Below are 18,502 nucleotides of genomic sequence, written 5' to 3'. Positions count from 1 at the left end.
AGTATTTGGCTTGATTCACATATATGTGTGTGAGCGCGTGTGATATGTAGACAAGTCATATGGTTCAAAAGTTAAGAGTGTCGAAATCAACTCACAATCTTTTTAGTTTCAACTTTCAATCACCAACTTACACAAATTCACGCCCCTCTGACAGATTTAATATTAAGAAACCACCATCTTAGATCTTAATTCAACTAATAACCTTAATCTTATTGATTATCGAATTTTTTATCAATTAATTAGCACCAGAGAAGCATGAATTAAGTGAAGTTTTATCTTGTCAATGGCAAACCACCTGGATGATAATTTATACGAATATAAAGACTACCATCATAAAAAATGTTTTTAAGGAATATATTATGAGACTGTTTGACTTAATTTATAAGTCAAATTAAAGTCACTTGTTGCTTATTTATGAGGAGTTTTTTATAAGCTAAAAGTAATAATTATTTTTGGGTCAGGTGTCGCTCTGGTTCCTGAAGATTATCCTCAATTGTTTGATTCTAGTTTTGGTGGTATCAAAAGCATTTAATGAATAATGATACATCGTTACTTTTCGAACTTTGACCCGACTCTTATAAAGCCGTTGATATTAAAGAGCTCCGATATGAATTACTATTTGCAAAATGTATTAAAGAAGGTGGTTATACGTCCATGTCAGCTCCTAACGTTAAAATCAACTACTTTTTGTCGGATCAAAGTTGAGAATGTAACAGCGTATCATCCGTTACTGGAGTGACACTTTTGATATCACCAAAACTAAAATCAAACAATTGACACATGACCTTGTTTTTAGTGACCAAAGTGATACTTAATTCATTATTTTTTATTACAATTCAACAGGTATAATAATTATTTATGTAACAATAAAATATTATAGTGTATTTTTAAAGTGGTCATATATATTCAGTCAGAACTTTTAAAATATAAATTATTAAAAAAAAATAAAATTCTCAACTTCTCATATTTTGATTTATAACTCCTCTACACAAATGATACATATAAACTTATTCAGACACTCATAAATAAAAATTTGGATTAATAGATCCCAACCAAACACATAATATTTGCATAGATTATAATTCACGTAATTATGTATCCAAAATTTAATATGAGGATATTGTTTATTTGTGGTCATGATTAATTATAAATTAAAAGCCAGCTATGTATTTTCCATTCGATTATATATATAAAAATAAAAATTAAATTTTGGAAAGACAAAATGTGTATTTTATTATTTGGTTATTGATTTTAATATTTTCATTCGACTCAATGGAAAAATATTTATTCCAAAAGTGCTTTCCTTATCATTCAATTTTGTTGTTAATTATTAGATATTATAAACTATACATTTTTAATAAATTTTTTAAAATTTGTAAATTAAAAAAAGGTTCTTTTTAATAAAGTTTGAAATGAGAAATTACATTAAATAATTGATTGATTCTGATTTTGATATACGAGTTGTGTGTTTTATCCATTCCAAGTCTATAAAATATGAATTTTCGACACTCAACGTGTAGGGATCACAAATTTTGGTTTTACACAATTAAATATATATTATCATTATTATATAATTATATGTAAATGAGTCTAATATAAAAAGATATTAATAAATAATATTTAAATTAATTAATACTACTATCCTAAACATATTTTAATCAATATACTTATATAAAGGGGAAGCGAGGGGCGTGAGTAACTTGCAAGTTTTTTTAATCTGATTCTGTTTCAGATTATTTGGCATAAATTAATCTGATTCTGTTTCAGATTATTTATGGAATATAGTAGCTTGCAAGTTTTTTAATGTGATTCTGTTTCAGATTATTTAGTTATGAAAAAGAGTATCACACAAGTCTCTCTGCATATATAAATACTGCTCTAAGTTGTAAGGTTTTGGATCATCTAACACAACATACTCTTTTTCTCAATACCACGACCACACTCGCTGGTGGTGTCGTTCTTATGCAACGACATTGTAACCCGTTTTATCCTGCAAAATTATCGTTCTACACATACAGTGAGGGGGAGATGATTGATTGACAAGAGTTAGAGTTGTCGGATGTGGCAGTGGACTACTATCTCATCAAATTAAATTGATGTTTTTGCGGACAACCAATCCAAAGAAATTGATGATTGATTGACATAATGTTTATCCCTATTAAAATTGGGGATGTTTTCGGAGTTGTATATCAATATTTTTTTGACTTTTACGCACTTATGTCCTTGCAAGTTTACCGTCTGTTTTATTGGTCAATCAATGTATATCGCTAGATGTCATCAATCATTTCTGTCAAAGAGTCGTATGCTTTTAACATGTAGGGCATGGTGTATATGTCAAAGAAGTAGTGTTTGAAAATTAATGACAATGTTAGTGAAAAACATAATTAATTTTATTTTACAAATACTAATTTTAAATCATTAATATAATTTTTATCGGACGCCGCAAACTAGTTATATTATAATATACTATGATCTAACTACAGTCATAACATAACCGTGTTACAAAGACAACAAAAACAAACATCAACGTCACCCAAACCAGGCGAAGACGTCCTCCGGTAAGAGTAAATAAAAAATTATAGTCGTAAATAAAAAAGAAGCTAATAAGTGTTGAATTTATTTAAAAGTTTATTCTCGTGACCCTCACCAAATTCTTCCCTTCCCTTAGCAAACATACATATCCCAGACACTGGCCTCTCTCTCTCTCTCTCTCTCTCTCTCTCTCAGTCTCGCTAGCTACACGCACCCATTCACTCATTAAGAGAGAGAAGAGAAGCAAAGAGAAGCGAAAAGAAAAGATTCGCGGGCGATCTACGCTTTGACGGCAAACATTAGTAAATTCAGCACTATGCCTTTTCCTCATTGCTATTAATAATATTAGCTCCGCTTTCTTTCTGTATTCTACTCTCACAATCTTCAATTTCTTCATTTATGCGTCTCTATATGTAATGCTCTTTCCTACCGGACTAGATATTTCTCTTTTTATTTTCCGATCTGTTCGCATTTCTACTGGGTTTAATTTAGTCGGTGCCGCTTTTTTGTTTTTCCTGTGCTGTTGAATTATTTTTGTATTTATTTATATACTGTATTTCAGTTCAATTCAATTCAATTGGCCCCTTGGCATTTTAGGATCTTGTTAGCTTAATCTTTAGCTTAGTGTAGCTCAACTTCTTGATTTTTTTTCTTTTTTTTAATCATGTATCTATATGTTGCCACCGGCTCCGATAATCACTGTGTTGACTATTTGTAACGGCAAAGTTTGAATATATATATATGCTCTATTTTTAAATCCGGGGTACTGGATTTTAGGAGATTGTGGGTGATGATATTGCAGACATATCAAGTGTTTTCTATGCTTTATTAAGCTAATAATCTTGAGGTTAACTATAGACTTGCCTATGCTTGAAATCTTCACCTAAGACCGGGTCTGCTGTTTCAGCTTATGCTTGTGAGGATAAAAGAACGCTTATTTGTTGAAAGGAGGTATTGCTCATTGGGGAAGTAGCTGTTAAAAATATCCAGCTGGTGGGAGTTTTGCAGTTTTTAGTTGAATGACATCTGATATGCCAGCAGCGATGTCTCAGAGTATGAGATCAGGCAGGTCGTCGTTTGGTTCAAGTAATGGATTTGACACCCCTTCTCGGAGCTTTGCTAATTCAAATAGGGATGGTTATGACAGTGATGGTTCCAATTTTGCACCGCCGTAAGTTCATTCTAACCATGTCAAAACTTTTCAGCTTTTTCTTATGTTTGACTACAGGAGAAATGCAGTCATAATTCCTGTGATCCTGTGATTGTTTTAATAAACTTTGATATCTCATGCACCAATATGGAATGGCTAATCCAGTATGATTTCAACATTTATACTGTGCAGCACACCTACAACTTTGTCAAGAGCTTTGCCAGAGGAATTTTCTAGTGCTATACCGATAATTGATAAATTTCAGGTGAGAAAAAATATTTAAAGGTTGATAATGAAATTAATATGATGTATCAAGTTATTGGCAACTGCAAATAAACCATCCAATCCTTTCATATCTTATAGGCAAACCATTTGTTTCTTTCTTAAAGCAACGGCAACGTATGTCTTATATTGTTTTAGTTGTTCCCCCGCCATTTCAGATAATTTCCAGAATGTTCCTGTTCTTATTGCATTTTATACTTATAGGTAGAAGGATTTTTGAAGGCAATGCAGAAACAGATTCAGTCAGCTGGAAAGAGGAGCTTTTTCTCTAAAAGATCTGTGGGCCCGCAAGTTCGAGAAAAATTTACATTTGAGGATATGTTGTGTTTTCAAAGGGTAAGTTTAAGTTGGCTTCTGGTTTGTTATTTGGTACATAATTTGTTGGTTTGTTATTTGGTACATAATTTGTATTGAAATATAAATATTGAACTTGATAGGAACCTATCCCGACTTCACTATTGAAGATGAACAGTGACCTAGTAAGTCGGGCAGTTAAGCTGTTTCAGATTATACTCAAATACACGGGGGTTGATTCCACTGATCGAGTGAGTCCGACAAGCTTAGATGAATCTGTAGAGCTTGTTGGGAAACTATATAAACAAGCTCTGAAGCGTTCGGAGCTTCGGGATGAAGTATTTGCACAAATCTCAAAGCAAACTAGGAATAATCCTGACAGGTATTTGAATATAATTTCAATATAAACGAGGAGTTGTTATTTCAATTATCTTTTATGTGGTCCTTGCAGCTTACTATTTTTTTTTTATTACAAAATTTTCCCATAAGCAGGTCTTTTGTGATTAAAGCATGGGAATTGATGTATCTGTGTGCATCTTGCATGCCACCTAGCAAGGATTTTGGTGGTTTTTTATCAGAATATGTCCATAATGTGGCACACGGTGCCACTACAGACTCTGAGGTACAAGCCCTTGCATTAGAAACTTTGAATGCTATGAAGCGTTCTATAAAGGCTGGACCAAGGCATACAATACCCGGACGTGAGGAAATTGAAGCTCTTATTACTAGGAAAAAGCTTACAACAATAGTATTTTTCTTGGATGAAACTTTTGAAGAAATTGCATATGATATGACGACAACTGTAGTTGATGCTGTTGAGGTACTGCCTCTGTCATTTCTAATATTGTATATACGTAGTATAGAAGCATGCAAGCGAAAAACATTCGTGTTTGAAGTATGTGGTTTTGGTCACTATTTTTCTTCCGCAAATTAGTTGCTGGCATCTTTGAGACTAAAAATTTGTTATCTTATTGCAGGAGTTAAATTTTGAACTTAGTGATTAAATATAGGAACTTTAGGTCTTTTTGAACTAATTGTATGGAATTTGTGTAATTACTAACTACTATATTTTATGCTTTGCTGAATATGTAGGTAGTACATTATTGAATGAATTACTTAATAATGACATCATATTATCTGATATTCTGATATGATGAGGTCAACATTTAAATTGATTTTGAAAATGGGATAGTGTGCATCAATCATTTTTTAGTTGAATGGCTGCTTGCATTTTCTATACATTTTTTTTTTCATTCTGTGTGTGTGGTGGGGAGGGTTTACCTATATCCACTCTTTACCAATCTGATTTAGATAAAATCATCAAAGTTGGTTTTCTGAAAAATCGAATTATGCGGCAAAAATGGGTCAATACCGAAATTATTGAGAAATCCTAAAAACTGGTATAAACTATTGAATGTTATGTTAAAATACATTTGTAACAGAGTCTAATTGATGTGTTATGAGGTTTAGACATTAAAATAAAGTTGCAAATATTACTTCTGGTTTGTAATGTGTTAACGTACTTCATTTTATAGTCAGTGTTGAGTTACCTATATCCACTTTTTACCAATTTGATTTAGATAAAATTATCTAAGTTGGGTTTCTGAAAAGTCAAATTATGCGGGAAAAATGAGTCACAACCGTAGTTATTAAGAAGTCCTAAAAAACTTAAAACTGTTGAATGTGGCGTTAAAATACATTTGTAACAGGGTCTAATTGATGTATTATGAGGTTTAGAAATTAAAATGAAACTTCAAATATTACTTCTGGTTTGTGATGTGTTAACATACTTCTATTTACAGTCAGTGTTGAGTTACCTATATCCATCTTTTACCAATTTGATTTAGATAAAATTATCTAAGTTGGTTTTCTGAAAAGTCAAATCATGCAGCAACACCGAGTCAAAACCGTAATTATTAAGAAGTCCAAAAAAACTTAAAAACTGTTATAAACTATTGAATGTTATGTTGAAATACATTTGTAACAGGGTCTAATTGATGTATTATGAGGTTTAGACATTAAATTGAAATTGCAAATATTACTTCTGGTTTGTAATGTGTTGACATACTTCTATTTACAGTCAGTGTTATCTAGGGCGCGCTTAATTGCGTGATTAGTGGCGCTTTGCGCTTAGGCGCAAGATGTGCGATTCAAATATCAGCTATTTAATGTGATTCCTGAAATCAGCAAAAAAGCGCTCAAGAAGTGCGCTTAAGTGCTAAAAAGCACTAAAAGTGCTCAAATTTAGTGTCTCCATGAAGGCGAAGGTCTTAATTAGAATGATGTGTGTATTGCTTTTAGTGCTCACTGCTCAGGAACCTTCTTATCGTACGAGGCACTTGACAAGTGGAACATCTACCTCAAAATGCAACTCACATGCCTACTCCAAATTTTAATAGATAAAGAGGAAGAAGAAGAACGAGAAATTGAGCTAAATGACTCTGAAGCTTTTAAATTGTTGAACGATGTTATCGATGCTTTATTATCGATCATTTTTTCATATTAGACATGCTCTTCAATGTTGAGGAATTGAGAATCTAATAAGTAATATATTTTTTGTTAAAATCTATGATCTTTTTACACGTCTGTTTTTCACCCCTGACTAATCTTTTTTTGAGCACTCTCTGATTCATCCGGTATTCACTTTTTTTTTTTTTTTAATTGTGTGCTGGGTATTTACTATTCGTTATGCACTATTCTCATTATTCTTTCCAATCTCCAACTTCTACAACTATTCTATTCAATATATTGCCGTTTTTGTTGTTAAAGATCAACTTCCTCAGGTAACTGGCAATCATAGTCTATTAAGTATGCACACCCTCCATTTTAAATGCCATATACAAATGAAACTTTAGCACTTGAGCTGTTTTACATGACAATATTCCTAATGCAGGAACTTGCAGGGATAATTAAGCTGTCAGCATACTCTAGCTTTAGTCTCTTTGAGTGTCGAAAAGTGGTTAATGCTTCCAAATCTCTCGATCCTGGAAATGGTATTCAAATAGCCTTAGATTCTTCTTCTGTAGAAGTTCCTTGTGCTTTTGGATTTCGTTGTTACTTACTGTACACACCTGTCATGTAGAAGAGTATATTGGATTAGATGATAACAAGTACATTGGGGATCTCCTTGCTGAGTTTAAGGCATCAAAGGACAGGAGTAAAGGAGAAATATTGCACTGCAAATTGACATTCAAAAAAAAATTATTTCGAGAATCTGATGAGGTTGTGGCAGATCCAATGTTTGTGCAGCTATGCTATGTCCAGGTATTTAATATCTTTATTATTTCTAAAATAGCAAATTGTAGTTCAAATGCTCTTATAGTGTAGTGTAGATTACTAGCAGTTAACTTGGGTGCTTGTGTTTTAATGTCTCAGTTGCAACATGATTATATATGGGGGAACTATCCTGTTGGAAGAGATGATGCAGCACAATTGTCAGCATTGCAGATTTTAGTTGAAATTGGAGTTGTTCTGAGCCCTGAATCGTGCACGTTAGTTTTTTTCTTCATTCATGCAACTATTAATTTTTTTAAATAATCCCCTCCCTCCCTCTCTCTCTCTCTCTCTCTCTCTCTCTATATATATATATATATATATATATATATATAGTCTTATTCAATTACAAACTTCCTTATTCTACAAACTACAAACCCAGCTCAATATCACTAATTTTTAAGCAAATACAACTAATTTCTTCATTAACCCCATCTCCACCTCTACCACCACCACCTCCGCCTCCACCGCCATCTCCATCATCTCCACCCACACCTCTTCCATGCCTCCAGCCCCCTCCATAACCACCACCTCCATGTTCACCTCCACTATCTCTATCATCACCAAATACACCTCCACCTCCATTGAGGAACAAATCTGAAAAGATAGTTTAGGCTAATTCATGTAGCCCGAAAAGGCATCATCTCGATCAACGTAAAATCATGCTGCCACTGTATTTCATTTGTCAACAAATGTGGACGCTTCCCAAACAATGACTTGAAACAATCCGACTACCCTCGCCCAAATAATCCATACAACGACTAATTTATACAGTTTTGGTGCTTACAATCTTACATGGTGTACGATGGCAGGGGACAGTGGCCAAAAGTAACGTGGCAGATATTCTAAGGTCCAATCATGGGACAAGATATAGAAATACTACCTTTTTAAAAAATCACTAATTTTAGCAACACAAATCACTATTTTCTAAAGAGAATATCACTAAATTGTACCGTTTTTAGTTTTTATTTAAGGGTTGGTTTGTATTTGATCACTAGCCTATATATATAATATGGTTATTAATGTAAATATCTATTTTCGGCTTACACTTGCTATGGTTTAATGTATGTAGGCATTTTTTTTCCATTTCCAATCAAGTAATTTATTGTTTATACATTTCTTTCAATGTCCATAATGTTTTAATTTGTGGATTAATTATTCACAGTGACTGGACATCACTTCTGGAGCGATTTCTGCCCCGGCAAATTGCTCTAACTCGAGCAAGGAAAGAATGGGAAACTGATGTTCTCTCGCGTTATGGTTCCATGGTGAGTCCTGGAAAATTGAAATTTCAGGTCCTAGAAGAGATTGCACTGAAGATTCAAGAGAAAACTCTTTTTGTATACTTTTCGTGTATATAGTTCGTTCTATATTGGTTGGGTTCTATGTCAGAAGATATATGCAATATTATTATACAATAATCTATTATGATGACATTCAGTCTTACCAAAAAATAGAGTTTGCTTTCCATTTGTTATTCAATTCAAGTTGCCTAGAGATATGCATATAATTAAGGCATATATATAAGCGAGTTCTGTTGTATTATTTATTTTATTATGTGCTCACTTTTACTTGTACAAGAGCAGTTTTAAAGTTTCTTTTTTCATAAATATCTTCATGTATTGAGGATGCTTTTGTTGTCATTATAGGAGAATCTAACAAAAGACGATGCAAGACAACAATTTCTACGCATTTTACGAACTTTACCGTATGGAAATTCAGTCTTCTTTAGTGTTCGGAAGATTGATGATCCCATTGGGCTTCTTCCTGGAAGAATTATATTAGGAATTAATAAGCGTGGGGTGAGTCTAAAGTTCGGTATAACTAAGTAGCTACTGTTTTGATATATGTTATTTCTGTAGCGGTGTTGTGGCAATTTTTTTACCCAACACGAGTGTTTTATTGCTGCAATCCTGCAGGTTCACTTTTTCCGTCCGGTGCCAAAAGAGTATTTACATTCTGCTGAGCTAAGAGATATAATGCAGTTTGGGAGCAGTAATACGGCTGTATTCTTTAAAATGAGAGTAGCTGGTGTGTTGCATATATTTCAGTTCGAAACAAAACAGGTTCTTAAAACATTTTATTCTCAATGTTATATTGCGATAATGGATTTTTAGGCTTTTGTGGCTCTACCGTTATAAATTGACATTTCGATGCTTTTCTCCCTTTGCAGGGAGAGGAGATATGTGTTGCCCTTCAAACACATATAAATGATGTGATGTTACGTCGGTACTCTAAAGCACGATCTGCTGCTAATGCCCCTGTCAATGGCGATGTCTCTAATAATGTGAAATCTCCAATTGTTAATGCTAATGAGAAACACATTGAAGAGTTGTCTAAAGCACTGGAAGAATCCCAAAGGAATGCTAAACAAGTAAGTAATTTGGTTATAGAAGTGTAACACAGACCTGTACTTTAATAATTTTGTTTGGTATATATATCTGCCATTTTTAACCATCTTATATAGAGTCCTGTAGAGAATTATTTGGTTCCATTCTGAAATTGCATAAATAATTATAAAATTAATTATAGTTACGAATAAAATTTAATTCTAATGTAGTTCATACATAACATGCACAAACAATTTACTCGTAACACATATGACTTGAGCAAAGATTTTGATTTTTAAATTTGGTTCTACTGTAGAACCACTTTGGACTAATATATATAGGGTCCACAAGTGATTGTTGGCAAACAATCTTTCCGCACGCTTTTTTATAGCTGAATGATAGGAACCTAGGATGGGTGTCTAAAGCATGGATAGGCAACTTGACCCCCTGCACTCACATAAAAAAAATTAGGTTTTAGATCTTTCAGCTATAAAACCCACAGAAAGATTGTTACTACGATCGATTGTCATGGACATATACCCATGTATGTTTTGTGTTTGTGTGTGTTATAGCAAGGCAAACTAGTGAAGTAAAAAGAAGATGAATATTAATCAGTAGTTATGCCTGAAGAGTAGCACATCAATATTTAAAGCCTGCTTATAATTTGTCCAAGCCGTCATTTACCTGTAGACTGCATTCTTCTTTTTTGAGACTGGGATCTTTGACCGGTAGAACATATTGAACATGTGTATCTTTTGGACCATCTTTGTAACCTTCTCTGTTCGTGTGGATGTTTTCTTGTTCTGTTTATGTAACCTTTTATGCGAGTCTTGAATTTTTTGTGAGTTTGATAACACAGGTTACAAACCCTTCTTGAGGTCTAATTTGGTGAATGTAAAATGATTTTAATAATTTATAATCAATCATTCAATGAATTAAGGGTTAAATTTCTAAGTTCTTGCTGATTTTAACTTAAACAGATGTTTACCTATTATAAACAATATTTTATCTGTTCGACTTCTCACACACACACACATATATATATATATTAGTTGCGGGAAGCACTACACGAGAAACAGGAGCATGAGGAGCTTATACAAAATGAATTAAAGGGCTTAAAGTATATGTTAAATACTGAGAGGGAGAATTTAGCGGCTGTTACTTGCAACCGCGACGAACTCAGATCCTTATATGACGAAAATAACATGGCGCTTCAGGTACATAACTTTTCTATAAACTAAGATAGTCAACGGGTCCGTTTTCTAGCTACTTTATTATAGTATTACAATTGTAGGATGCTCTGTTGGAGAACCGGAGCTTGGAAGCCAGAGTTGCAAAGCTAAGTAAACCAGAGTTGGAAAATAACACTAAGAAGGAGTTGGTGGAGGCAACCAATCAGGTTTACAGAAAACACACAAGCACCCACGTACTCACACATGTATCTTTTATTTCACTTTTGTCTATTTATCAAAAGACACATGTGCTTGCTTTCTGGTCATGATTTTTTGTAATCCTATTGCCATCACACGCCTATGTTTTCCGGCTGTACCATAGTTCTTTCAGAACCTATTTCATTTGATTAATCAGTTCTGTTGCTGCTCAGTTAGATGTCCTATTAAGATTTTATTTTCATGTGCATGGTACCTATCACTTGGTTTGAAATTTAAAGTGACTGCTGTTTACAACTAGGTATTACAAAAGATCCAAGATGAGTTAAGGACTCGTAGTTTGGAGTTGCATGCAGCTGAGGATGCCAAGAAGAGACTGGTAAATGAAAAATTACTTTTGGAAGAGAAATTATCAGTTACTGAGAAGAAGAAAATCGAGGAGGTAATGATTTTAAATATACTTATTATCCAACAAATATATATGCCTTCATGTAACAGGTTTTATGGCTATTAAATTGCAGGTACAAATTCTGGAGAAGAATTTTGCAGAGCAACGCAAGGCCTTGAAGCTACAGGTTTCTGAACTGGAGAAGGAATTGGATGTTGTTAAACAGAAATTGACCCAGGCAGAGTTGAACATTGCGGCGAAAGATAAGGATTTGTTAAGTTTGCAGATTAATCTTAATGAGTTGGAGGAATTAAGAGAAATGAAGGAGGTAGAACCCTTGCTATATTTTTGGAGTAAATCTTATTTTGTGATATAATCTGTTTTATTATTGAACACATAGATATGTACCGTATAACTGCTGTCAGAATTTGTAATATTGCGGCATTGCTTACAGGATATTGATAGAAAGAATGAGCAGACAGCTGCAATTTTAAAAATGCAAGGGGCTCAACTGGCAGAGCTAGAAGCACTATACAAAGAAGAGCAAGTTTTAAGGAAGAGATATTTTAACACAATAGAAGGTTAAAATTGCAGTCTCGCTCTCTATCATTGTAAAATTATGATTTGAAGTCATTGTACTAATGATACACCTCATATAATTTCATATCAGATATGAAGGGAAAGATTAGAGTGTACTGTCGCTTAAGACCTCTTAATGACAAAGAAACTGCTGAGAAGGAAAGAAATGTGCTTAAGAGTGTCGATGAGTTCACGGTTGAGCATATTTGGAGAGATGACAAGGTCAAGCAACATTGCTATGATCGTGTCTTTGATGGAAATGCTTCTCAAGTAGATGTATTTGAGGATACCAAGGCATGTTTGCATTACTGCTTTGTGTAGATTGTTCTTCATCTATAGTTTTCCTTGTGCAACTACTACTTGTTAAAACAGCGCTAAATGTAACATTATTTATCTTTGATGCAGTATCTGGTGCAATCTGCCGTAGATGGTTACAATGTTTGCATATTTGCATATGGCCAGACAGGTTCAGGGAAGACATTTACTATTTATGGATCAGATAACCACCCTGGACTTACTCCCATGGCTACATCTGAGTTATTTAGAATCTTGAAGCGAAATCATAACAAATATTCGTTCTCATTGAAGGTACAAATGTGTAGAACTGTGGATGAAAACTGACTTGCCATTCATAATTGTGGAATAGGGATGCATTACTTCCTTTTAAGTAACTAATATTTTGTCCATGTTGGATGCAAAGTGTTAACACTAATAGCTGCTTTAATGCTGTATGATTGATTTTAAATTCATGTACTCACCCTATATGTTATGTGAATAATTGAATATAAGTAGTACTTTAACCACTTAATTTAACTCAGCTTAAATGTGAAAGTAGAAAGTACTTGAAGCACTATGCACTTTATTTGTAATAGTTGATTGCTATTCCTGCTCAATATAATTTTGATTTTTCATCTGGGCTCAATGCAGGTATACATGGTAGAATTGTATCAAGATACACTGATAGATCTTTTACTACCAAAGAAAGCAAGGCCTTCAAAATTAGATATAAAAAAGGATTCAAAGGTGATATTCTACTTAGTTTAAGGGATGAATTATAGTCGTTTTATCATTCAAAGTATCTGAGATGTATTTATTCTACGTTTTAATAATTTGGCTCTTAACATGGAGTTGATATCACAACACATATGGCTTCTGAATCCATGAATTGTTTATATCAAATTTTGCAGGGAATGGTTTCTGTAGAGAATGCAACTATTGTATCAGTTTCTTCATATGATGAACTCAAAGCTATTATTGAGAGAGGATCTGAACAACGTCATACAACGGGGACGTTGATGAATGAACAGAGTTCACGATCCCATCTGATTCTTTCGGTTATCATTGAGAGTACAAATCTACAAACTCAATCTGTTGCAAGGGGAAAGGTAAGTCTCATTTAAATAATACAATATGTTGAAGGCATGCCATGTTTTTAAAATCAAGAGCATGAACTTGTACGTCTGGCTGATGAGTGAAGTGGCAGAAAAGTTTGTTGAACTTATCATTTAATGTTTTAGCAAGAAGGATGAGGAGAAAAAGGATTTTCGATTGGGTTTTCCCTTTTAAGTAACTTCAAATTGAAAATTGTAGCATGTATCTTTCAACTTAAAAGGGGAAACAAACAAAAATTAAGACTTTCAGTTTGAATGTAACTAAACTCGTTTCATGTTGTGCAGCTAAGTTTTGTAGATCTAGCCGGTTCAGAAAGAGTGAAAAAATCAGGCTCAACTGGTAGCAACTTAAAGGAAGCTCAAAGCATCAATAAATCACTCTCAGCACTTGGCGATGTTATTAGTGCTCTGTCATCTACCAGTCAGCACATCCCCTACCGAAATCACAAGCTTACAATGCTAATGAGCGATTCAATTGGAGGCAATGCAAAAACACTTATGTTTGTTAACATATCTCCGGCTGAATCAAATTTGGATGAAACCTACAATTCTCTCACGTATGTTACCGTACTTATGACATGACATCTCTTTGTTTTTTCAAAGTTCTTTAATTGGATTGTCCTGATTCGTGATGGTATGCTTAGTGATTATACTTGATGCTTAATTGCTTATTACTAAAGATTAGTTGTCTTAAATTCGTCTTAAAGTATGTTATGCTTTCACTCTGTTTTCAGGAAGTAATCACAACATTGTTTAAAAGATGAAATTATATTAACGATGAAATTATATTAACCATTGTGAAGGAAGATTCACTTTCCATTTTCTTAATTTTGGGTTGTGTCATCGATGTGTGCAATAATAGTATTATGATATTGGTTTTTGTTTGTATAGATATATAGTAACACGCACACACCCACACCCACACCCACACCCACACCCACACACACACACACACACACACACACATATGCAATTGCTCAAATACAAACCAACTTAATCTTGGCTGTAGATGAATAAAATCTAATGGCCCCCTAAAGTCACCACACACAATTAAATTATGCCCTCTCACACGTGATCCTACATAATCTCCTTTGTTTCTAATTTATATTTTGCCATTAATTGGTGAGTTTTTTTATAAAAAAAATCTGACTTTACTGTATTTTTCTTCATCTCCCGAGGATTAATTTGCATACCATATGTGCTATATTTCGATATGATTTAGAATTTTTTTTAATTTTAGTTTGTAGTTTGTATTGGAGAAAAACCTTATACGTGTGTGTATTAGTTATTGTGGTATGATAGCGTTCTTTCTATTCTTTGAAAGACTTGTTTAGAGAATAGGTTTATATGGTTTTCTTTGTCAATGTAGCTATGCATCTAGAGTTCGATCTATTGTGAATGATCCTAGTAAAAATGTTGCATCGAAAGAAGTGGCACGTTTGAGAAGATTGGTGGCACATTGGAAGGAGCTGGCAGGTAAAAGAGATGGTGATGAGGATTTGGAAGAAATTCAAGATGAAAGGCCAAAAAAGGACAAAACTGATGGCCGACATTCTATGTAAAGTTTATTCTGGCAGCCCTAAAGGAAGAGTAAGCTCCTGGTAGTATTAAGGTTACTTGACTAATTAACTAACTTTGTAGCATGTCAACTCCCTGGTTATTGTTATATACTAATGCTATTGCTACGATTTAAATTTTGGTTCATGGTGGGACAATGCACTATGTGGGTGGGGGTTATACTCAGAAGTGGGGAAATCTGAAGATCTGGTCCCTGTTGTATAGTGATGATGTGTATTAATGTATATTTTCTTGAAAGCTATTGGCCATATCAATGTATCTTTCTGCTGTTTAGTGCTCAATCATTCATTCTTAGTTATACAATCACAAACCCGCTTATAACCCGGGGATGGCTTATAATGGTTTTTTTGAATATGTTTTAATATCTAATCTTGTATGCAAAATACATTTGTCTTAGAAAAATAAATTTCCAAATAATTAATAAAAGTGTTTTGTTTAATATATAATTACTAGCTTATAACCCGTGCATTGCAGGGGTGGTTAGAATGTTTGCTATTTTATCATATATATTTTAACTTACACTAATATTATTGTGAGAATAAAATTATGATAGAATAATATGATTAAATAATTTTTTTATTTAACAGATGATAAATTCTTAATAGTTAATTTCGTCAAATGGATAATTAAAAATTAAGTCGAACATATATATTTTGCTGAGAATGTTAAAATATGTTTTTTTTTCATGTTATAATTTAAGGAGATCTATAAAATCAGATATAAATCAACCAATCAATCTTTTAAAATTTCATTATTGATAATTAATAATATAGAAGAACATATTAAGTTAAAAAAGACACGTAAAATCAAATAATGACCCATCATGCTAACCTAAATGTTATAACATGTTATAAATTAAGGAGGTTCGTGGGTCGAATACCAAGCGGCTCACCGAACTCGACTGACCTACCGACTAACTGAACTTTTTATGTTTTGGATTTAAAAGTATAATAATATATTATAGATTTATAATATTACTTTTAAAGTGAGTCCATTTGTGTATTTAAAAATACTATTAATGTATTTTGGTTGAAAAAATATCACAGGTTATTTATTAATAATTATATATAACAATATTATAATTTATATATGTAGCTCGTGTTAATTGTAGAAGATCTATTTTTTAGTTGGAAAATATAAAAAAGATAATGTGTTTTAGTTAAAAAGATAATTACAATGTTTCTCGATGTTATTTTAAATAATATAGATATATAATATTTTTTTTATATGAATGTTGCACGTGTTATTTTTGGAGAATCGATTTTTTAGTTAGGATTCTTAAATAGATAATGTGTTTTAGTTAAAAAGAGTAGTTGCTATGTTGTCTAATATTATTTTTAGAAAATTGAGTTTTTTTAGTTTGAACATATAAAAAAAGATAATAGATTTAGTCAGAAAGATAATTGATTATATAAGTAGGCCCATAATTTGGTCCAAGTACCGACCGAACAAACTTTTAATGTTTAAGCTTTAATAGTATAGTAAACTAATATTATTGTGAGAATAAAAATATGATATTTGTAGCCCGTGTTAATTGTAGAAGATCCGTTTTTTGGTTAGAATATATAAAAAGATAATGTGTTTTAGTTAAAAAGGTAATTACTATGTTTTTCGATGTTATTTTAAATAAATTAGAAAATATAAAAAAATAATAACATATTTTAGTTAAAAAGAATAATTGGTATATAGATAGGACAGTGTTTTGGCCCAAGTATCGACTGACCAAACTTTCAATGTTTCGGCTTTAATAGTATAGTATAGTATAGTATAGATGTGTATATATTTTTTAAGACTTAGACTTTAGTTTTTGGTACAGTCAAATAGGTCTTATATTTGTTTTATGTTTTGATCTTTTTTTTTGTTGCTAAGCTTATGTTTTGATATTTGTTTTATTTTTTGATTTTATATTTGTTTTATTTTTGATTTGTTTATATTTTGTTCCCACTAATTTTGTTTGAATCCCGCTAATTATAAAAATCCGTATAAAAGTCCGCGTACCGACCGACCAAATTTTTAACGTTTCGGTTTTAATAGTATAGTATAGATGGTGAATTTTTTTAATAATGAAGCCGTCAAAAGACTTCTATATAGACAGGCAAAAATATGTATTTATTATAATAATAATATTATCTTTGTTTTGGAAGAATGAAATAGAAAGATAAAATTATTTGAAATTAATAGAGACACGAGGGACTTTGGAAAACAATACGATAAATCAAGGGAGTACTCAAAATTAAATAAGTGGAAAAGAATACAATAAATTAAAGGAATACTCAAAATAAAATAAGTCAAGTGAGTACTTGTGGTGACCAAAGTTAAGAGAAAACTGAGGGCAGAAAATAAGTGGAGGTGTTGGAACAGATTGTCATAAAACAATACAATAAATCAAGGGAATACTCAAAATAAAATAAGTCAAGTGAGTACTCGTGGTGACGAAAGTTAAGAGAAAATTGAGGGCAGAAAATAAGTGGGGGTGTTAGACCAGATTGTCATATTTGGAAGGAAAAAGACCCTCAATGTCAAGATCGCTCAAAATGGTCCTCTTGTCATCTCAAAACGTAAATTCCGCTTGTGTCTAGGTCAAAACACAACTTCAGTTGTCGTTTTTACTCGGAATGTAACTTGAAGTTGTGTTTTACGCCTAAACGCTACTTAAAGTTGCATTTTTAATATTATAAAATTATATATAATTTCAAGTATAAATAAATCATTCTAAAACCCAAAATATTAAAAACTATTAATATATATTTCTAGATTAACTTTAATTTGGTTCCTCGGCTTTAGGGACTCACGGCCCTAACGCCTCGAATTAATTAGGGTTTAAACTCGAGTCCTAAACTCTAACCGTCGGCCAATTAAATTTCAAATATAAATAAATCATTCTAAAACCCAAATATGTTTTAGAATAAATATTTAATTTGATTCCCCGGCTCTAGAGCCTCACGGCCCTAAAACCTCGAATTAGTTTATACCTAAAGGCCCTAAACTTCCATCCTAAACCTTAACCATTGCCCATTTAATTTTAACTATAAATAAATTATTCTAAAACCCCCAAAATGTTAAAACCTATTAATTTCAAGTATTATTTCATAAATTAATACCTAAAACGTAACTTCGTGTTACGTTTATACTTATTTAAAAAATGAAAAAATCAAAATATGACTGTGTGTTGTGTTTACTTGAAAAATATAAAACACCACTTCAAGTTTAAGTGAATTTTAAAAACATGGAGCATTCCTCGAACTGAGAGTGTGATCTTTTCACTACATGATTTGAGGAATGAAATGAAGGTTGAAGTGAATTTTCTAAACAATCTT

General features: G+C 32.4%; 1 protein-coding gene across 3 annotated transcripts; it reads left to right on the top strand.

Annotated features, from left to right (window-relative positions):
• Positions 1 to 2,630: 2,630 nt before the first annotated feature.
• Positions 2,631 to 15,466, top strand: LOC108202988 (kinesin-like protein KIN-14E). 3 transcript variants are annotated; one of them, XM_017371666.2, is made up of 24 exons: positions 2,631 to 2,834; positions 3,440 to 3,703; positions 3,875 to 3,947; positions 4,169 to 4,300; positions 4,402 to 4,640; positions 4,751 to 5,078; positions 7,152 to 7,251; positions 7,341 to 7,522; positions 7,634 to 7,749; positions 8,697 to 8,799; positions 9,181 to 9,333; positions 9,451 to 9,597; positions 9,705 to 9,905; positions 10,914 to 11,078; positions 11,156 to 11,260; positions 11,551 to 11,691; positions 11,771 to 11,965; positions 12,092 to 12,218; positions 12,308 to 12,510; positions 12,622 to 12,804; positions 13,144 to 13,239; positions 13,404 to 13,601; positions 13,893 to 14,164; positions 14,977 to 15,466. In XM_017371666.2, the coding sequence occupies exons 2-24, from the start codon at positions 3,552 to 3,554 to the stop codon at positions 15,167 to 15,169; spliced, it is 3,804 nt and encodes a 1,267-aa protein (XP_017227155.1). In that variant the 5' UTR covers positions 2,631 to 2,834; positions 3,440 to 3,551; the 3' UTR covers positions 15,170 to 15,466. The 3 variants fall into 3 exon arrangements, with proteins under 3 accessions (XP_017227155.1, XP_063947825.1, XP_017227160.1); XM_064091755.1 differs by having other exon boundaries at positions 2,650 to 2,834; positions 7,344 to 7,522; XM_017371671.2 differs by having other exon boundaries at positions 2,804 to 2,945.
• Positions 15,467 to 18,502: the final 3,036 nt, after the last annotated feature.

The sequence above is a fragment of the Daucus carota genome, chromosome 1 (assembly GCF_001625215.2).
Source record: "Daucus carota subsp. sativus chromosome 1, DH1 v3.0, whole genome shotgun sequence".
Taxonomy (NCBI): domain Eukaryota; kingdom Viridiplantae; phylum Streptophyta; class Magnoliopsida; order Apiales; family Apiaceae; genus Daucus; species Daucus carota.
Note: the sequence above shows the minus strand (reverse complement) of the source record. Positions and strands in the feature narration are given on the sequence as shown.